A 23076-nucleotide genomic window follows, 5' to 3' on the forward strand; every position below is an offset into this window, starting at 1 on the left:
CGCTGACTGGTTAGAAATGATGGGCCAAATTTACACCTGATGTAACTTCAGTTAAATTAATGCATTTACAGAGGGATTAATTTGGCCCTACCCATATTGGGAAATAAAATGTCCTTACCTATGGGGTAACAATTGGTAATAACTTAAATTAGATTTCAGTTTGAATTATTAATTTAAATTTATTTACAATTTATGCTGTTTAATTAGGTGTTTTGGGGTTGTTGGTTTTGTTTGTTTTGTGATTTGGGGGAGGCTGTGTTGTGGTTTTTTGTGTGTGTTGGAACAGTGAAATTAAACCGTTTTACTTTAGCGTCAGAGTTTCTAGTCAATTTCACTTTCAGGGTGTCTTACAAAGAGAAAGAAATAATTGTTTTTTTTTAATAAAGCTTTTTTCATGTTGAATCTTAAAAATGAAGTAGAAATATTGATGTTTCTATCTTGTAAAACCTTCTTTGGGGCAAAATTTCACCAGTCAGCATCCTTTTAAAGTTAACATTGGTGAAACTCTTTGAATTAACTTCTGTGGCCTGTGTTATACAGGAGTTCAGACTGGATGATCTAATGGTCTCTTCTGGCCTCAAAATCTATCCATCTATGCAACTTGAAATCACCATGATTAAAAGTAGTTGCAGATACTATTCCCTAATTGCCCAGCCAATTTTTGTGCTTTGCCACCACTTTTCCTTCATTTTAAAATAGTGCTCTGTGATTTTTAAATTGATGGTATCCCTTTAAATACAGATGTCTTTTTAAAATCTTATATTCTTGTATGTTCTTCACAAAACAATAGTGTAATACATTGGCAGCCCCCTAAGACTTCAGGGTTCTAAGTATGTTGTACAACAAATCCATTTGCAACTTTGTAGATGCCTAATCCTCCTGCTTCAAAAGCACAGCCCTCTACCACTTGAGCAAAAGGAGAACTTCTGTGAGCTGATTGCAGTATGGGACCTATGACACAACAAAGCCATTCTAATTTCATCCTGTAGATAGCAGTGGTGTACACACACACACACACACACACACTAACCAGCACATGATTCTGTCTACACTGTGCATGTTCAATAGTAATTTGTATTAGTGCGTTAGGTATAATTTTACAAAATAAGTACTTTCCCTTTTTGAACAGCTAAAATGTACCTCCATTTATTTTAAAGGTACAATACATAAAAATAAAGAATGTAGACTAGTGAACTGATTAACAGCTACAGGCACCAGACACAATGCCTTAGAAAACCTTTGATTTTGTAATGCTAAATATCATGTTTTCTTGGTTGGCAACACAACCCCAGATCCTTATTAAATGTTCACTGTTCTGGATCCACAATGAATCTGAGAATCAAGGCAAGCCTAGGGCCAAAGAAACCATAAATTGCTGTGCCATAGGAGACTCCCACTAGGAATTTAAACACAATTCACAGCTAGAGTTCACAGCCTGTCAATCACATCTCAGGAATGTGGCAACTGTCAAAGAAATGCAGAATTAGCTACAGAGTTGTGAAGCCCCATCACATGAAAGGCACTGCCAGTTCGAACAGGATTTCAGATTCCAGTCTCACAAATGGAATTTCAGATGTCTCCACCACGCTAGGTGGCTGGAGGATTGTCACTAGAGAATTGAAAGGAAGCCAGCGTAGGAAATGCATTTGAGAACCAATTAAAGTGACATATACAGTACTAATGAAACTAGAGCTTTGAAATATTGTAATGTGTGTTTTCTTCCAGACTGTGCTCAAATTATTCAGAGGCTTGCAAAAAAAAAAAAAAAGTACACTACATGCATGCATGTGTACGTACTCAGCACTACCGTTTACTGCAGGGGTGGCCAACTTGTGGCTCCGGAGCCACATGCGGCTCTTCAGAAGTTAATATGCGGCTCCTTGTATAGGCCGCGACTCCGGGGCTGGAGCTACAGGCACTAACTTTCCAATGTGCCGGGGGTGCTCACTGCTCAACCCCTGGCTCTGCCACAGGCCCTGCCCCCACTCCACCCCTTCCTGCTCCCTCCCCTGAGCCTGCAGTGCCCTCACTCCTCCCCACCTCCAAGCCTCCTGCCTGCCACGAAACAGGTGATTGGGAGGTGCTGACTGGTGGGGCTGTTGATGGGTGGGAGGCACTGGGAGCGGGAGCTGATGGGGGGCTACTGATGTATTACTGTGGCTCTTTGACAATGTACATTGGTAAATTCTGGCTCCTTCTCAGGCTCAAGTTGGCCACCCTGGTCTACTGGATGGAATATATCTGACCTACCCTAACTTAATCCACATATAAAGGTAATAACTGGAGATATACCAATCTCCTAGAACTGGAAGGGACCTCGAAAGGTCATTGAGTCCAGCCCCATGCCTTCACTAGCAGGACCAATTTTTTGTTCCAGATCCCTAAGTGGCCTCCTCAAGGATTGAACTCACAACCGTGGGTTTAGCAGGCCAATGCTCAAACCACTGAGCTATCCCTCCTCCACATACGTATTTTCACTCTGGGATTTTCCAAACCATTGGTCTAACCTCTGGTCCCATTCCAGTGAATGAGAGTTTTACGACTGATTTCAACAGGAGCCAAGTTAGGCCAGTGCTGAATCGTTTGAAAAATCCCACCCTTAATGTTTATTTTTGAACCATCTCTAGATTTATAAGGGGCCCCTTATGTTTTACTATGCAGCCCAGAGTGGAGAAAAAGTCCCATAATCCCATGCAAAAGTGAACACTGGATATGCATCCCCTTCCAGCAGAGGTGGCAGCCACGCCACTAGACAAACTGTGACAAACTATTTGCCCAGTGGGCTGTGTGGAAAAGGCAGCATAGCTAGCCAGAGAAGGTGGGAGTCATGGGACAGCTGGGCTGCACAGCAGGCTTCCTGATCAAATGGCAAACAGACGTGGAGCATTAAAGTTAATACAGCCTGACAACCCTGATCCACATTTCCATGCCATGCGACTCTCCCTTCAGAAAGGTCACAATGCACGACCATGCTCTAGCAGCCGGTGGCAGCATGGGAACCCAGACAAACATATTACCAGTGCTGGAACGGGACGGAAGGGGAGTTAAGAAGCAGAAGGGCTCCCCATCTTTGTGTGCTCTCAGCTGTCTTTTGGGGATCTTTCCCCGGATGTTCTTTGGAGGACAGCCCCTTGACCCTCCCACAATAGAGCTAACCCAGTCCCCCCGGGGAGCAACGTGCAGAGTGAGGAGGGAGAGTTTTTGAAACAAAATTCATTGTTTTTACATGCTTTTTTTAAAGTTAATAAAAGACCAAATCAGAATGAAATGTTTCCATTTTATTGAAACAAAAACATTTCCAGTGACCCAAAACAATGTTGACATCTTTGGTTTTTGTCCATTTTGGAAGGCAAGAAATTTCATGGATCATGCCGTGATTTAGAAACAGGAAATCTGGTTCCCGCCTGGCTCTAGCTGCACATTCAGTGACAAATTCTGGAGCCCCATTGAAGCCTGGTTAAAGCAACCTCGTGCAAGAAGTCTCTATTCCAGCAGGACCCTCTCTCCCCTAGTGCTCAGAACTTCGGAGCAGTCACTGTGCTGATGGGGTCACAGTAGCATGTCCCTCCACCTATCCACCCCACACACAGAGTTTTGCATCCATGTCATCAAAGTCCCACTGGCCTTGACCCCCTTCTTTTCCTAGTCAACCTCCTGTCCTGGCTTCAAAATGTGCCCCCACCCTTCAGCCTTCCATAGCCTTTGGAACAGTGGAAACAGTGCAGCTTCTCTGTGCAGGGCGAGCAAGATTCCTCACAGCTGACTGGGGGCCTAGCCAGGGAAGGTGTGATCTCTATGCTCATTGATAAACATTTCCCCTCCACACTAATAGAGGACTGGTAACAGCAGCTGCAGGGGCAACTGCAGCTGTGAGGTAGCTCCATTGACACACTGTGTCCCATCCGAGGTGGTGAGAAGATTCCCTGGTCTGTACAGAACCCCCCATACCATGCCAGTGTAGATAGACTTGGTGTAAATTCTAGAAAGGAAGGTCTGCGAACATCCCTCTGACTTTGCCTATTGCAGCTTCTACCAGCTACCCTTTAAAGTGAGAATAAAAAGGCCCAGCATACACAATCCAATTTTTCCTGGTCATTCATGCCACTAGTTTCCCCTCCCCTTCCGACCCCCAGTGCAGGGAGCTAGCTCCTGCATCCTGTTTTTCAGGACACTTTTCTTTTAGAGAAGAGCCACAACAGAACCTCAAGAGATCTGGATTCATGGGAGGCTCTCAGATACTACTATAATGGGTGCTATATAGCTAACTAGCTAAAATCCCATATCAGAATTCATCCCCTATGGCTTTTGATTCCAGGTTGGATCCAGGACTGGAAGGGGCCTTTTTGCCGACATGCAACCAAAAATTCTCATGCAATATCAGGCTAAGATTGCAAAAGGTTCATAGATCACCAGATCTTGAGAGATTTCCACCATTTGCAGCCAACCTCTTGTGAGGACAGCTTGAATCAGAACCCAAATCTTTTTCTTGATTTGGGCAGACACTTGCCTTCACAGCTCACCCGTCTACTTTCTTCTGCTAGTGGGCATGAATGTTTTTAGGCCATCCCTGCCAGAGGCTGACTTGATTGCAGCAAAGAAGGCCTCATCCCAATCAGATCCTATGCTCCATCTTTCTCTTTTCTGTTTCTTTCAGTTGCTGCCAGGAGTTTATCATCTGAACCATGAAGGAGTTTCTAGTGTCCCGGTGATATGAGCAGTTAATGCCTTTTCTGGGAATCCAATGGTGGAGTGTGTGTTTCAAGGACACACCTCCTTCCAAATACAAATTCTGTGAATTAACCACCGGGTTGTTTATCGCTTCTGGCCCAGCCCTGATCAATGGCAATGAGTCTGACAGACTCTGACAGTGAGCGTCTGAGCAATGCCATCAAGCACAACAGGCCCGGGTAGTTTCCAACTCGGTGGTATAAGTCAGTTGGAGAGGGTTGCTGCTAGCCAGGTCGCCAGGGCTGGGGCAGTGCTGAATAAGCTGTGGAATTCAGTGTGAAAAAGGAACAGATAGGATTCTTAATAGGCAATTATCTCTTGTGTAGCAGAGGTATAGACAACACCACCAGCCTTTCGGCAGAATGAGGACAGTATACAAAGCTGGCCCTGCGTGCCCCCCTTTGTGGGGGCGCTCTGGAATCCAATCCCCGGTGCAAATCCCTTATGTCATGGCAGCAATGTCTAGCAATGCAGATGGCCCTGATCCTCCATATAAATTCCCACACACGTGTACCCCACTCCCGCCCAACACAAGCTCTGGAAAGCAAGGGAATTATGGCTCCTGTCCCTCTCAGCACAATATCTATCTCCAGGTGTTAGCCCAGGACCGTAACACCCTCTCTGCCACATTCAGCTTCATTTCACCAATACTATCCCCTTCGTTGCACAAAAAACAACGAAAATGACACTGCGGTGTACAGACTTAGCACCAGCACGGAGCCCCCCGAGGGATCAGAATAATGGCACCACATGCCCACAGTGGGACTGGTGCACATAAGCCTTTAACTCCCACATGACATCCCGCAGAAGGCGCACACGTGTGCTGACATTCCAACACGCACACTCTCAAAGAGAGCCACCGGCACCAACACTTACTCCTGTGCCACTGCAACTTAGTTCAGTAGGTTCTGCACAAGAGTAAGTATCTGCTTGTGCGATTTCCTTTACTGGACTGGGAACATGATTGTCTAGTTCAAAGCATTAATATGTTAGCACACAGTCTCCAGACACAATCAGTCTCCAGGCTTGGTAGCCTGAGCCCAGGCAATGGATCTACTGATGTAAAGTTTGCTTTGAAATATTTTTTCAGTGTAACAGTCACTAACAACAGCAAGGTGGATGACCTGCTGTCTTGGAAAGATTAAGCTGCGTGAAATTGCAATCACTCTGTGGTGGCAATATCTTGTGCTGACACAGGAGGCCTGAAAAGGCAGTTCTTAGCAGTGGCCAGTTAAGCTAAGTTCAGACAAAGGTCAGCTCTAAGGCCTATCAGAGCACAAAAAAGGAGCTCTGGGCTAATGCCAGAAGCCAGCCCTCACTCATAACAGATTCCAGCTGTTCTTGTACCGACCCCACCATTTCTGCTGCTTGTGGGGGGGACATCTTCACATGTGCTTTACAGAAGGCAAGGTCAAGTGGGTTTCTGAAAATGAGGTTCAGTGGATGTCAGAGGCAGGCAGGCTTGTTAAACAGAACAGAAGAGCTTCTGTTGCTTGACTGGCTGCAGCCAGTTTTGGGGGTTAGATGGATAAGAATGCCATCTCCACACAGGAAGAAACCCTGGTCACAGATCCTGGTCACCTACAGCAGAGAGGTACATTTGTGACCCCGGAGATTTGAGAGTTACCCTTTCCTCGTTCAGAGGTTAATGGGATACACAAGCAAAGCGTAAGAATACATGATCTTTAAAATGTCACACACAGTTTAACTAATTCATCTCTCTTGTTACCTCTGTGATATAGGCACCAGGCTCTCATTTCTATTTTGGAGGTGAGAGACCTGAGACAAGGTGGTTAATGGTCTGGTTTTCATAAGCTGGTGGAAACTGCAAGTTCTCATTACCTCTGATAATCAGGCCACCAGTGATTTACTTCCCCCAGACTATAAGAAAGTGTCCAATGGGATTTTGTTGCCCAGCTCCTTTGAAAAACACAGCAAAGTCTCTTTTCAGTGTGGTGCCTAGATATTCTCAAGAGCTCAGAAGACAGTATGGCCCCCTTCTAACACCAGTGCTCACTCTGACCCAGGTGTCACTCCTGTGCTGAATGGTAACAGATGTCTGGGGTCTTGCAAGTTGACTTCCCAGTGCGGGAGAAATCAGTGATGCAGAGTCTGGGTACATTCTAAGTGCAACTTGCTTTATTTACACATATCCACCAGTCTTGGAATGGTGGTGGTCAAACAGCATGCAGGGCAATCCCTTCTTTCAGGAATCTCAGACCAACACCAATGCCAAGTTCCCAAAGAGCAACTCTGCCTCCAGAATTGACTCTAATTGGAACCCCAGGCTAACTGCAAACTTTCCTGCTGCTCACACAGCATCCCCTCTACATAAAACCTTGCATAAGCCAAAAGCTGAGAACACAGTATGTCTTCTCAAGAGTCAACGAGGAAGACCATGTATGCTACTTGGTGACACTTGTCATAATAACTATGCTTATTCCATTGATTATTAAAACAGTCTGAAAAAAATATGATCCACTCTGACTACACACATTTATTTAAAATAGTTTGAAGACCTCAACATGCTCAGAATTTTTGAATGTGCCCACAACTGCCAGGGTGAGTCTGGGGCTCATCTGGCTCTAAGCACATAAGCTTAGCAGCCATTCACTGAAGTCATGGCTTTGCAGATGACACAAATATGATCGATGAGATGTTAGGCCCCTAAGGGACCTCATGCTTTCGGGCGTTAACGTGCAACAAAGGTTTAATGTTCAGTGAAAAAGACAAGAGAGAACTCAGCTCATATGGCCACATGCATGTCGGCATTTGACATCTGACCTTGTGTGACAGATACAGGTCAACAGAAGTTATCTTTTGGGATATTGGAATGTCTTTTGGATGAATGTAATAGCATAGATTGTCTTAACTTCTCCGCCCACCGACTAACAGGATCTTATCTGGTACTGCAAGAAATTGTTTATCTTTACTGGAGGAGTGGAAACAAGCAGATGCTAAACTAAAACAGATTTTCCCACTCTGTTGCACCGGCTCTATGGCAGTGTAACTTCATTGTAATGAAGCTGGAGCGTCAGGCTTAAAAACTTCAATCCAGTCCTTGACACACCTCATTACTTTATGGCACCAGAAATGTTCAATGCCGTTGGCCCAGTTGCAAGCCTGTACCTATGTCATACTATAACAGATCCTCAGCTGATGTAAATTGGCATTACTCCATTAACTTCAAGTTTAAAAACTAAAACCTAATGATTGCCTGGTTCTGAGTGGGGAATAATTACTTGGCTAGATCCTCAGCTGGTGTAATCAGTGAACCTTTATTGAAATCAATATACTATCCAAAAGAAGAACAATGGTAGTTTAGGACATGTTTATTTTTTGATGGACTCTTTTCCTGCTCCCATTCAAATAAAGTGACAAATCCTTCTTAAGATGCTGAGAGTAACCGGGGGTTTGGGCAAGTGGTTGATACTGTGCAAAACATATCCACAAAACTGAAGCTCTGCAGAACTCACCTGATTATGTTATAAAGTCAGGATTATGTTATAAAGCAATCCAATTCTCATGGGTGGCCCCTTATGCCCATGCAGTGTTCAACTGGGGGATCAGAGCCATAATACTTAGACAAAAGCCTCACCAAGATTTGCAAAGTGTTTGAGTGACCTGTGTCCTAAGTGAAGTAAAACTGGGCCAATTTACAGTATTGAGAGGAATACATCACAGTTTTTCACTAAGTTAAATTATGAGCTTATTTAAATTGGAACCCAAAGCGAAGCTCTCGGAGGCTGGCAGGAGCTGGATCTTCTCTTCCAAGAGCAATTAAATTCAGCTATATCGCAGAAGGAAAATAATCATATGCTGCTAATATGTCTAGTGCAATTTTGTTACCATGTGACCAGACAAAAAAGTCTTGGTTAACTAGTGAAAAGTATGTTATCTGTGACAAAGTTCCTCCTCTACCTTGGTGGGTCCTGAGCTTATTGGCAGATTTGCTCACCTCAGTGATCTTCCCCTCTGGTGGAACCCACAGTCTGAGTCAACTCCTCCTGTCTCTGATCAGGAGTTGGGAGGTTTGGGGGGAACCCGGGCCCACCCTCTACCCCAGGTTCCAGCCCAGGGCCCTGTGGATTGCAGCTGTCTATAGTGCCTCCTGTAACAGCTGCATGACAGCTACAACTCCCTGGGCTACTTCCCCATGGCCTCCTCCAAACACCTTCTTTAGCTTCAGCACAAGACCTTCCTCCTGGTGTCTGATAATGCTTGTACTCCTCAGTCCTCCAGCAGCACAGCCTCTCAGCTCCTTGCGCCTCTTGCTCCCAGCTCCTCACACACACCCCTCACTGACTAACTGGGAGGCTTTTAACTAGTTCCAACCAACCCTTGATTGGCTTCAGGTGTCCCAATCAATGTAGCTATTTCCACTGCCTTCTAGAAAGATCTTAATTGGCCCCAGGTGTCTTGATTAACCTGGAGCAACTGCCGTTTGGTTACCATGGTACCAGGGATTTGTTTAGCCTGGGGCTAACATACCTGTTCCTCACTACTTTACTGTAGCCATCTGGCCTTGCCCCATCACAGATCTTACAAGAAAATGAATTGTGCATATTATGTTGTATTACTGTAGCACCTAGGAGCCTGCTGTACAAACACAGAACAAAAAGGTTTCAGAGTAGCAGCCGTGTTAGTCTGTATCCGCAAAAAGAACAGGAGTACTTGTGGCACCTTAAAGACTAACAAATTTATTTTAGCATGAGCTTTCGTGAGCTGCAGCTCCCTTCTTCGGATGCTAAAATAAATTTGTTAGTCTTTAAGGTGCCACAAGTACTCCTGTTCTTTTTACAGAACAAAAAGACAGTCTGTCAGGGTTCTTCCCCACTCTGAACTCTAGGGTACAGATGTGGGGACCCACATCAAGCCCCCTAAGCTTATTTCTACCCACTTAGGTTAAACCTGGTACGCTGCCACCACCAAGTGATTTAACAAGAAACAGGGAAAGGACCACTTGGAGTTCCTCTTCCCCCAAAATATCCCCCGAAGCCCTTACACCCCCTTTCCTGAGAAGACTTGAGAATAATATCCTAAACAATTGGTTACAAAGTAATCAAAGACCCAAACCCCTGGGTCTTTGGACAATGGAAAAATCAGTCAGGTTCTTAAAAGAAGCATTTTATTAAAAAGAAAATGTAAAAATCATCTCTGTAAAAATCAGGATGGAAAATAATTTTACAGGGAAATCAGATTTAAAGAGCCCAGAGGAACCCCCTCTAGCCTTAGTTTCAAAGTTACAACAAAACAGGGATAAAGCTCCCTCTAGCAAAGGAAACATTCACACGTTGAGAAAACAAAGATAAACTAACACGCCTTGCCTGGCTGTTATTTACAAATTTGAAATATGAGAGACTTGTGCAGAAAGATTCAGAGAACATGGATTGTTGTCTGGTCCCTCTTAGTTCCAAGAGGAAACACCACCAAAACAAAGAGCACAAACAAAAGCCTCCACCCCCCCCCCCCCCCAAATTTGAAAGTATCTTGTCCCCTTATTGGTCCTTTGGGTCAGTTGTCAGCCAGGTTACCTGAACTTCTTAACCCTTTACAGGTAAAAGGATTTTGGTGCCTCTGGCCAGGAGGGATTTTATAGTATTGTATACAGGAGGGTTGTCACCCTTCTCTTTATAGGTATGACACAGTCCCTGCCCCCAAAGAGTTTACAATCGCGAGATAAGAAATAAGACAACAGGTTGAGACAGACAGATGATACTTATTCCTGCCTAGAGTGTAGGGGACTAGACTAGAAGATCTCTCGAGATCCCTTCCAGTCCTATGATTCTAGGAGTATAAGGTAACAACGAGACAACCTTGGTTGCAGCAGCAGCAGCTTAACTGTTGTCAAGTGTCTTATAGAAATCAGGTTAAAGGAGAGTTAAGGAAAAATATGGAACACTTCACAAATGTGCGTGTCATACAGACTATAGTTTGCATTAGGGGAAGAAGAATGGTTGGAGACTAAGGCATAGAAGAGGGAGTCAGGAAATCAGGCTTCTCTTTCTATCTCTGTCAAATACTTTGTGTCCTTAGGAAAGTTACAGAACCACTCACTGCCTTAGTTTCCCCATCAGCACATTGAAGGTAGCAAGACCATACTGCTCTCACAGGTATGCATGTTTGTGTGGTGGCCATAGCTACAGCAATGAATGCCGTAGAAATGCCAGTAAATAAATACAGAGTAAACTGGTATACAGCTTAAGTATGCAATAGACTGTCACCAACTTGGTAAAACTATTGCAACACAATGGGATACAAGCAGAAGGTGAAAAAAGGAACATGGTATGCTCACTTTGACAGCACATACACTGAGGTCCCTGCCCTTCTTTGTACGCATCACATAAGGACAGCCATAATTGTCTGTGCTGAGGGGCCAGAGACTGCCCTGTGTGTTCCTGGGGGTGGGAAGCGGCGGAACCTTGGCCTGTGAGGAGCGGACGACACCATTACAGGAGTTGGTGCAATCTGTACATCCCTGCACCTCACCCCTGCAACAAGGTTCTGTTGATGGATGTATAATTCATCCCCCTGCTTCCCAAGAGGTAACATGCCTCTGCACCACACCTAATGTACAGCTGAGCCTTAAAGCGATCTAGTCCTAAAATTAGAGGCATACATCGAAGATTAGCATACGCCCTAAACAAATCCCAAAGTGTCACCCACAAAAATAAATGTTTCAAGAAGAGAGGAAGAAATAAGGGTTACATGAGTCATGAGCAAACCACAGCTGTGTCCATTTAAAATGGAATTTGGATCCACAATTTCATTTAACGTTTACATTTGTACTTGCCCCTTAGTTTGCATCCAGAACTGGAAGAGACAGAAATTTGCACATGCATATGTGGGGGGAGGTGGGGAAGGCGGAGCGATAGAATGATCACAAACAAAACATTTTTCCTTACCTGCCTTTCCATTCATCATGGGCTGGTTAGGAATAATGCAGTCCAATGCCACAGAAAGAGTTTGTAAAGCGCTTATGGAAAGGTCAGAGGCTGTGCAGTGCTTACAACTGCAATAAATAAACTTCAGTTGACAATTTTTGCCCCATTACCCATGACTAACTGTGATCAGTCCTGTTCCTACTTATAAAACAAAACAGCTGAGCAAATTATTTACCTGGAAAGTAGAGGTGGGGGAACAGGTTCAAGAAAAGGAGAGATTAGAGAGGTCAAACATTCAGTTTGCCAAAATAATCATTTCCCAGGGTTAAGACAATCGTCTAAACCATATAGCAGACTCTACATATGCTCATTGGATCTTTCTTAGCTAAGTGTGTTCAGCATGCGGAATAGATTATACTCCATTTAGACAAGGTTCCTTTTGCATTTGTACATGTAATTAAATACATGATAAATCTATGTGGTTTGAGTGGATTTGTGAACATGTCATTTTAGTAGAGCTGGTGGAAAAATGGCAATTATTTTTCTCAGGATTTTTTTTTAAGTGGGAGAATGGAGTTTTTTTCTTTGGTTGTTTGGATTTTTTGCTTACTTTTTTGGTTTGTTTATTAATTTCTCACAAAAAGGTTTTGGTTTCACAATGAAAAATTAAAATCCAAATAACTTTTGGTTTCTGAAAACTATTTCTGACAAAAAAATTCTGGTTTTGGTAAAACTATTCAGTTTTCAAAATGGACATTTTTGTTGAAAAATGTAACCAAAAATGTTTCCGTTTTTAATTTTCAGATTTTTGTTGAAAAACCTGAACATTTTGACTTAAAGTTTTCTCCCAAAATTGTGATTTTGGTCAAAAAGTCATTTTATGATGAAAAAGGTTTGGATGAACAAATTTTGACCAGTTCTAGATTTTATATATAAAGGGCCAGATTTTCTTCAAGTGCAGGTCTCCAGTTTTTGAAGACAAAAATTGTGGTTGGTAAATAATTGCAGGTGTAATTTTGTGAGCACAATTATGGTAAGTTAACTGATTAAGTCACTAATTTGCAGGTTACAAATTGTGAATATGAATAACTGCAGCTGCAAAACTGTGCCTGTAAAAACTTGATTGAGGCGGGGTTGAATATTTGTTTCTGTGTTTGTATGTGTGTACGGTAAACCATTTCAGAGGCCAAGACAAATTTGCTCTCCTTGCTTTTATAATCCTCTATGCATTTGCTTCAGACTCACTTAAGGCCTTTGGGTGGGATTTTCAAACCCACAATAGTGAGTCTCAACCTGGGTAAACTGACTCCGGCTCGCAGGGCTCATGCCTTTGGGCTAAAAATAGCAGTGTAGACATTCCCACTTAGGCTGGAGTCTGGGTTCTGAAACCCGGCAAGAGGGGAAGATCTCAGAGCCTGGGCTCCAGCCCAAGTGGGAACAACTACGCTGCTATTTCTAGCCCCATAGTGCAAGCCCGAGTCAGTTAACCCAGGCTTCTAGACTCGCTGCCGCAGGTGTATTTGCGGTGTAGACATACCCTAAGGCATACAAATTAGGTGCTTTGGAAAACTTCACCATTTTGTCTTGGTCTGCTCCCCTCTGCAGTACCTTTGTCCATCTAACCTAGACCTCCTCTCCATCCAGGCACACAGTCTCCCCACTCCTAGGGCTCACTTCTACATGGCACAGAATATGCTCTTCCTGATCCAGCAAAGCACTTAAGCAACAGAATAGCCTCAATGGAACCAATGGGACTATGCCTCGGTTTTCCCATCAGTGACCTATCTGATGAAAAGCACTAGGAACCAGGGCTTATTATCACTAATGAAGAGAAGCATGACCTTAAGTTCTTTGCTGGATCAGTGCTTTGCTCAGCATCTGTCAGGATCCAGCCTTTAAAGCAATAACCTCATCTTATGCGGCTCCTGCTCTCTGGAATAGCCTGACTCTCTCTCGCTCCTCATCTCATTGTAAATTTTACAGAAAATATACATGTTTCTGTGCCCATGCCTCTTAATTTGTCCCTCTCCATTTAAGGTAAAAATTCTATACATCAATACTGCAAAGCAGTCAGTTTGGGATACGGTTTGAATGAAAGACTCTCTATCAAGCAGTGCTGTTGTGTGTCTCTTTGCAGGTAATATTTTGCCATCTCCAGCAAACGATTTGCAGCTACTCTATAAGTAATGTCCAGCTGCTTGCACTGGCACAGAACCACACATTTGCGCTCTGTTTCTCACTGTAACAAATTGAAACTAGCGGGACACAAAGCAAACATGAGCTGGGCTCCCATTCACTCATGAAGGTGCCAATAGTATTTAATGGGCTTAGCCCAAAGCAATCTCTTTAAAGCGCACTTTATATTTTTCCCGTTATCCTGCAAGCTTTGTATTTCAGTAGCCACCAATGAAGTAAACAATTACACTGCCAGCAACCACTGCTGTAAACTGAAATCAGTCCATGACTTTAAAATATATATTAAAGTGTGGAAAGACAGCTCTCATTTCTGGATGTATTCCTGCTTTATATGGGTTCACTTCCAACTGTAGGAGGAATGTGTCAAGGAATAAGAGGCTGAGACAAGAGTTCACAGCTACTCTAACAAGAGTTAGTTCCTCTAAATTACACCTGTCCTGTACTTTTAGAGTGTCCCATCTGAACATTCAACTCCATTGCTTAACAGGAAGGAACATGCCATTTCATCTCTTTAAACACATACACTCGAACAAATACACCTGCTTATTTACATATTGCTATACATACCCCCACCAAACACACCCTTAAGTATTTCTAAAGCACCTGTCACCTTGGTGCTCATTCACACACTGATGCCTGATAGAAATTAAAGTTTGCAGAACCACATGTTACTCTACCATAGAAAGAAGTACACGATAGAAAAAAGGCACGCCTTGATATTTGCAATACGTTGTGCATCTGAGCTTTATTGTTTGCATAATTCAGGACCTGATCCTGAAACGTATTCAGGCGTTAAGCACCCTCATCTCCAGTGAAGCACATCGGGCATACATTTTATTTGTTTACACATTTTTGATGGAACCAGGCTGCTACCACATATTTCCTCTTACCCAATGGGATGTATCTGGTGATTCCAGAGTAGGTGGACTCTTCCCATCGTTAACACCTACCCACCCAAACATTTCCCAGATAACACTGTACTGTACAAATTGATTTCCTCTCTGTGCTGAGCTCAATTCAGGGGCTCAGTGGGGCTCCTCATGGGCTACGGGATCCACCCATGTGGACCCCATTGCAGATCAGACACTTATTTGTTTCAGTAGAGGTGCATAGCACCGATTGCCCGTTACTACCGGAGGCTTTCAAACACAGTTATTTCTATTCACACGGCCGGGGCACTCAGAGGCAGCACAGCCACTGCTAGATCGGATCTTCGTGGTGTGAAGATTACCACACCCTAGTGCAGCTTGCTAGCCAAGATATAGGGAGGTGGAGCTGAGATGGCACCTCCTTTCCCACCAGCACAGAAAGGGACTTGGGATGGAACAGCCCCTCTGCTTCTCCATGCACAAGGCCTGCAATTCTGCTTGATCTTTCTGTGACCCACCTGAGAGAGGAGTGGGAAGATTTCTTCTTCCACCTTATGTACACATGTCAGGGCCATGAAAAATCTGGCCCTTCATTACTAACTACAACCAAAACAGTGTTCTGTCTCCTCTATCATAGATTTAAAGCAACTCCACAGCTTTTTGCCAAGAAGGTTATTGTTCCTGAGAAACAGGTAGCACACCACAAGCCCCCTGGCAGTAGGTTTCCAGCAGTCACGACAGTAAACGATCAGTGGAAGAACTTACAGGAGTGTGTGAAGTGAATATTTCCAGTGTGCCTGTAAGTACCTGACTTAACAATAGGCCAGAGTGCTACTAGGCATGGTTGTCTGAGAAGTGCCAATTCTTTCCTGCTACTGAAATTCAATGGCACAATACAAATACATGCGTTTCATATGCAACTTGATGCCATCCTGGCTGCATTAGCCACAGATCCCGGGTTTCATGAAACCGGTCATCAGTCCTCTGTATTACAAGTAACTAAAATATAGCCAGAGATCATAGCGAAATGTTAGTATTAACAGGTAGGGAGGTTGTTAACAAACAAGCAGTTAATTTACAGGCTAGGGCTCTGTGTACCACGTCAACCTTAAGGGTTAATTTTCCTTTAAGAGGTACAGAAAGAGAGGCAAAGGAAGCCCCTTGCAACCCTGGGTCACAATCTCTGCTTTCATATGATTGTAAATGATCAGGTAGGAAACCACTAGCAGGAGGATATTTGTCTCCAAGGCTATGGTTATCATCATAGGCCTGCTGGGTGTATGTTACACATCTCCCCTTGTCTCTGCTACAGGTGCCTGGATAGAAGGACTTAGTCCTTTCGCTCAAGTTTGGGGGGCAGTGTCTTTTAGCTCTAGAAGTTTCAAATTCAACCTCTGTTGACATCCAAGATGACAGTTGTTACAGATAATATATTAATTGAATAATCCTACCTGATGATAAATTCATACATCCCTGCTGGAACAACTCCCTGTATATGTCCCCTGGGCTTTATACATCTACACACACACACTCAAGTCAGAGCTCCTGAGCATGAAGATTAAGGAAAAAGCTGGCCTGGATATTTCAAGGTGTGACAATTACTATAGCAGTTCTCTTCTCAGACAGCCTGTGATCAATTCAATCAGACCTAGTGACACATACAGTACAGTACCTGGCAGCTCTCGTGTGTTGTAAGCATTACCCAAGAAAAATCAAAGCAATGGGAACATGCTGACTTTCTGGATATTTTAACTACTGAACAACGCAAGAGCAGAGGGAGGAGGGGGAGCTAATCAAAAATATGATTCTATTAAGAGATCCAGGCCTGGAAAGCAAAATGCATCACCTAAGAGCTCTTACCAAAACCCACACCTCTCTTCTTACATCCCTGGCACTGATTTATGAATGAGACACCATGTCCTAGGGACAGTCACACATATGTTTCACATTGCCATTGGTTCTGTTTCCCACACATCTCTGCTGTGTGTGACCATTTGAACTCGATATATTACCACACAAAACAAATTCCCTTCAGCGTTCTAATAGCTGGTGTCCAAAAGAGGTGGACTATGTGACTTGGCGTTTATCAGAACCAGCCAGCCACACCAGCGCATTCTTTTACCTTATGTTTTCTGGACTAAATTAGATTTGGGGGGGAAATGATATAAACAGCCCACACCTTGGCCTAGTATCCCTTGTTTTGTCTTCATCTGCAGTCTGTGGTGTATGCTTAATACAGACAATTAGAGTCAGTAAAGAGGCTTCTTACAGCATGGAAAGCCGGCCAAAAATCTCTTTGATACACATCACTGTTAGATTTAACAAGACCCAAATCTGCCACTGCGCCAACTTTAACCTTCTCTTGCTATACAAAGATCTGGTAAATGGAGGGATCAGTAGCTATCTGCGTTACTTAGATGGCCCCCAGTAGCACAGTATCTGCGCACGCCATGATCTTTAACATATTTTTCCTCACACCACCCCTGTGAGGCAGGGCGGGGCTAGGAGTCTCATTTTGCAAATGGTAAACTAAGGCACTGAGCTGCAGCAACAACCCTCACAGCCTGGGTTTACAGACTCGAGCTTGCACTACAGCACTGAAACCTGGCGAGGGGAGTGGGTTTCAGACTGAGCTCTGGCCTGAGCAGGAGCATCCACACAGATATTTTTAGTGCCATAGCGCAAGCCCAAGAGGAGAGATCTAGGGTCTGAGACTAGCTGCCATGGCTTTTTTTTTTTTTTTTCCCCCTCCAGTGTAGATGTATCCTAAGGACATGTCTACACTGTGATTTAAAAAAAAAAAAAAAAACAACCACCATGGCACCAAGTCTCAGGGTATGTCTTCATTACCTGCCAGATTGGCGGGTAGTGATCGATCCAGCAGGGATTGATTTATTGCATCTAGTCTAGACATGATAAATTGACCCCCCGAGCACTCTCCCATAGACTCCTGTACTCCAATGCCACGAGAGGTGCAAGCAAAATCATAGAATATCAGGGTTGGAAGGGACCTCAGGAGTTCATCTAGTCCAACCCCCTGCTCAAAGCAGGACCCGTCCCCAGACAGATTTTTGCCCCAGATCCCTAAGTGGCCCCCTCAAGGATTGAACTCACAACCCTGAGTTTAGCAAGCCAATACTCAAACCAGTCAACAGGGGAGCAGCAGCAGTTGACTCACCGCGGTGACGACACCACAGCAAGTCGATCTAAGTACGTCGACTTCTGCTACATTATTCAAGTAGCTGAAGTTGCTTAACTTAGCTCGCTCCCCCCTAGTGTAGACTAGGGCCCAGAGGCCAAGTTGACTTGGGTTTGGGCTGCAGGGCTATACAATTGCAGTGTAGATGTTCTGGCTCAGGCTGCAATCCGAGCTCTGAGACCCAGGTGGAGCCCCAGAGCCTGGGCTCCAGCTCGAACCAGAACGTCTACACTGCAATTTTAAAGCCCCGTAGCCCCAGCCCAAGTCAGATGGCCTGGGCCTAGCACAGCCATGCAGTGGCTCTTTGATCGCAGTGTTACTGTACCCTTACCCAAAGTCGCACTCGAAGTCTGTGGTTGAGCCAAAAACAGAATGCAGTTCTCCCAAGAGCCTTAACCACAGGATCAATGCTCCTGACTTTTCTCTCCATATTTATTGCTGCCAGCTTCTGTGCTTACTTTTGCCTCCCAAAATAGAAAGTAATCCATATAGCCTCCTCTTTGCCCGCTCTGTCCAGGCACTGTTATAGTTGATATATCATATGCTCTGTAAAGGAGCATACCATTAGCTAGGGATTGAATTCCCTGAGGTATCATCCAGCCCTGGAATCCCAGGAGTGCAGCATTGCCAGTGCCAGCATTCCAGTCTGCAAAATTTCAGGCTCTGGGTCCCAACCTTGGAGCTCAGTCAGAAAATAATTATATGTTGGCTGGGTGGCTTTGCAGACTAGAAAGGCAGCTCTGAAATCCACATGCTGAATTATAAGAACTTGCTGAGATGAGAAGTGGATATGGGCACTAAGGGCTGGTCTATGCTACTGCAGCAAGTCAACCCAAGTTACGCTACTTCAATTATGTGCATAACGTAACTGAAGTCAACATCACTTAGGTTGACTTACCGCGGTGTCTACACTGCATTGGGTCAATGGGAGATGCTCTCCCGCCGACTTCCCTTACTCTTCTTGGAGAGTTGGAGTACCAGAGTTGACCAGAGAGCGCTCTGCAATCGACTTAGTGGGTCTTCTCCAGGCCCGCTAAATTGACACAGCTGCATCAATCGCAGCAGTGCCAATCTACCTGTAATGTAGAAGTGGCCTAACAGAAAATAGGTGGTAGATGGAGTGTCTTAATGAAATAAATACATTGTTAGAAATATTTCCATATTTTCCAAAGATTTTAGAGGACAAAAATGTACCCCTGATAAATCAGAGAGAGACTAGTATATCAAAGTGGCCAAAACTAGTGAGATGGGAGGAAAACTTTCAAAGTGAGCCATGAGTTTATATCCAATACTTTCTAAAATCCATGGTTTGTTGTCCCTAACTCCAAGAGGAATTATCGGCCAAGTTTGCCAGACCATATACTACAGATAGAGAAATGCTGTTGAGTGTAACACAGTAACTTTTGAAAACCATTTCTGATAAATTCCAACGTTTCCAGGAATATGCTAGGGATCATTGGGCAGAACCCTATTGATTTTGAGGAAAGTCAAAAAACCAAAAGGAGGAATAATGGGGGATTTATTGAGCTCCGTTCCTCTGGTTAGCAGAGCCACAGCTTCAAGCACCTCTGCAATTGTCTGTAGAGCAAAGAACTGGTTGATGACACCCATGAAGGCCTATGAGTATAACAATAACCCTATCTCAGGTCTGTCTATTCTGCCAATAAAGTTTAACATGCGGACACCCTGAACGACTTAGTTATCTCCCAATAAGAAAGAAGACAAACAATAATGTAGGGGGAAGGGTGGTGTGCACACAGATCCTGGGAAGGGGTGGAGGACCCTGGAATAGGGGACAGGGGTACACAGATCTCCTGCTACCAGGGTGGGGGAGAGAATACAAGACTCTGTTGTGGGGGGGATGAGAGAATGGGGAGCGCACAGAGCCATCGATATGAAAAGAAATGGGGGGGCCTTGCATACAACAGAGGGGATGCTGGGGGCACACAGAGCCATGCAGGGAAAGAATACAGGACCCTATTGTATAGAGGGACAAGGGAAGGAGGTATGGTGTGAGATTTGGGGACCCCGGAAACAATAGGATTGGGCACACACAGAGGCTTGTTTGGAAGACTTTGGTATGTGGCAGAGGAGCACAGCGCCCCTGGCATGAGGGTTGGACTGGGTGGAGTTGCAGGGAGTCCCTGAAATAGAGGGAGATGGGCCACCATTCCAGGGATATAGTGGGGGGGAATGGAGAGATGCAAGGAGCCTGTGGTGTGTGCAGAGAGTTCGGTCAACAGCAGCTATGAAGTGTGCTACCTCCTAGTGACTAACAAGCCTCTGTGATGCTGAGAACTCTTAAGTCCCACTAAAGACACCACTCAGAACCTTGCAAAACTGGGTCCATAATTAGTAGCCATGTTATGGATGGGGAAAAAAACCCCAGGCAGCTATTACTAAAATGCTGTAACATTATTTCTAAGATATTTTGAAATACATCCAGAGGGAAACCCTCTTTTGGGGGTGGGGGAGGGAGAAGGCTGAGGTTTGGGAATGGACTAGCAAGACATATGGGCAGCAGAAAATGACAGCATCTGAGAGGGGGTATCTAAACCTGCCATACAGTGGAATGCACAGGAGACATGCACAGTAGGGTCACTCATCGTCTGGGGGAAATGATTTATTTCCCTCCCCCACCACAAATTCAGGGCCAAAGCACCTCAGCTGGTATAAATCAACCAAGCACCTTTGACTCCAATGGCTCCATGCCAGTTTACACCAGATGTGGATCTGACCCAACTGTTTTCAGTCTAAGTGCATCTTGACAATGTTATATGAATGTTCAATAAAATGTTTTTTTTTAAATTAACTTATTATGTATCCCTTCATTCCAGATCATGTCCTATTTTGGAAATGTATTTAAAACCCTGCTAAGCACTTTGCAGTTGAATGTCTTGCTGGGATAATGGAATTTCCATGAGCATATCAACTAGAGCTCTAAACATTTTCTTCTTCTGCCTCTGGATTTCAAGATTGCTGGCTGATTAATAAGCAAAGAAATCCTCTTACCTGACTAACTGTAAAAGCAATACTCTTGTGCTTTGCTTCCAGGCTTGAGGGTTATTGCAAGTGATCACATCTTTAAGGGGAAAAGTCAGCTGCAAAGAAACCAGAAATCACAAAAGGTTTCAATTTTGTGCTTGCGCATGTGTGTGTCTCCACAGGGCTACAGGCAGCATGAAAGAGAAATGCATGAAGTAAATGACACCAGTGCAAAAGGGGCCAATTCTCCCACACATCTCTGAATCAACAGGAAAGAAGTGTCTCTCATGCTGCTCAGTTATGCTACTTTGGGAGAAAAAATTCTGTTTTTCAAAGAGACAATTTACTGTAATCCTTGAGGATGCCAGTGGGAGATCCCCATGAGCACATTGCTGGCTGTATCAGCTACTCTTCAGTGTTCTTCAGATGTTGTATGTTCTTCTAAGGCTAGTGCTGTTCTAAGCTGGAGCATACATACTTGTAGTTAACTTATAAGCAATGATTTGAATATAAGCCCTGATTCAGCAAAGCGTTTAATCACATGCTTTGATGAATCAGGGCCATAATAATGTAAAATCCTCAAACAGTAACAACTGAGTGAAGAAGGTTTCCCAATTAGGCTAGTTTCTGATAACAATATGTTAGGAGAGCAAGGCTCAAAGGGTTTGTACACAACAATACAACCCCATCATAAACTATCTGAGGTAAGTATATGCAATAGAGAGTTATCTTGGACTGGGAATCATAAGCTCTGGGGTCCAGTACCCATTTTGCCACTGGCTCATGGGTGGCCTATGGCAGGTCACTGAGGCCAAATTTTTTAAAAGGCATAACTAGGGCTGTTGATTAATTGCAGTTAACTCACACAATTAACTAAAAAAAATTAATCACAATTAAAAATCGTGATTAATCGCAGTTTTAATCGCACTGTTAAACAATAGAATATCAATTGAAATTACATATTTTGGATGTTTTTTTCTACATTTTCATATATATTGTATTCTGTGTTGTAATTGAAATCGAAGTGTATATTATTTTTATTACAAATATTTGCACTGTAAAAATGTAAAGTTTTCAAGTACTGTATTCATACAAGCAGCAAAGAATCCTGTGACACCTTATAGACTAACAGACATTTTGCAGCATGAGCTTTCGTGGGTGAATACCCACTTCTTCGGATGCAAACATCTTACAAAAATCTAAGTATATTAGATAAACACTGTTACCTTTAACAAACTTGTAATCTCATCAAAAAAAATACATCAAGTTAGTTTGACAGGATCTATTTTCCACAAACCCATGTTGACTGGCATTCATTATATTACCCTTGCTTACTTATTCATTAATCAAGTACCATATCAGCCACTCCATTAGCTTGCCCATGATTGATGTCAGACTGACAGGCCTATAATTTCCTGAATCAGCCCATTTACTCTTTTTAAATATTGGCACAACATTAGCTTTTATCCAGTCTTCTGGAACTTCCCGATTGTTCCATGATCCAAGACTTTTTGAATATAAACCTTAATGTCCAGTGAGCCCCTCACCCAGCTATTTTTAAACTCTTGGATGCAAGTTAACAGGACCCACTGATTTAAAAAAAAGTGTCTAATTTTAGCACCTGCTGTTTAACATCCTCCTGAGACACTAATGGAATGGAAAGAGTGTTATCTTCATATGATATAACTACATCATATTTTTTCCCAACTACAGAACAGAAATATTTAATGAATGCTTCAACTTTTCTGGATTATTATTGACAATTCTACCATTTCTGTCTAGTAATGGACCAGTATCATTGTTCGGATTATTTTTGTTCTTAATATACTTCAAAGACTCATCCTTATTGTCCTTAACTCTGCTGGTGATACATTTCTCCTTGTGTCCCTTTGCGTCCTTTATCAATTTTCTACAATTCCTAGCTTCTGATTTATATTCATTTCTATCAATTTCCCCTTTCTTCCATTTGTTATATTTTATTTTAATTTTTCATAGCTGCCTTCACCTCCCTTCTACACCAGGTCAGTTTTTTAACCAAATATGGCCTTCTTTCTCAATTGTGCCTTTTTTGGCATCTAGTAGAGTTCTGAAATAATTCTCAATTATCATTCATATTTTTCTGATTAATTCTTCCTCCAAGCTGATTTGGCTCATAAGTGTTTTCACCTTTTGAAATTGGCACTTTAAGACCACCAGGTTATACATATTACTTATT

General features: G+C 43.4%; 1 protein-coding gene across 1 annotated transcript in view; it reads right to left on the reverse strand.

Moving 5' to 3' along the window:
* LOC120397331 overlaps window positions 1-23076 on the reverse strand; it is a 188544-nt gene that overhangs the window by 138696 nt on the left and 26772 nt on the right. Inside the window, exon 5 of the mRNA XM_039523026.1 lies at window positions 20889-20977. Coding sequence (XP_039378960.1) covers window positions 20889-20977 — 89 coding nt within the window. The remainder of the gene's footprint in view (window positions 1-20888; window positions 20978-23076) is intronic.

This window comes from Mauremys reevesii, linkage group 2, assembly GCF_016161935.1.
Source record: "Mauremys reevesii isolate NIE-2019 linkage group 2, ASM1616193v1, whole genome shotgun sequence".
NCBI classification, from domain to species: domain Eukaryota; kingdom Metazoa; phylum Chordata; order Testudines; family Geoemydidae; genus Mauremys; species Mauremys reevesii.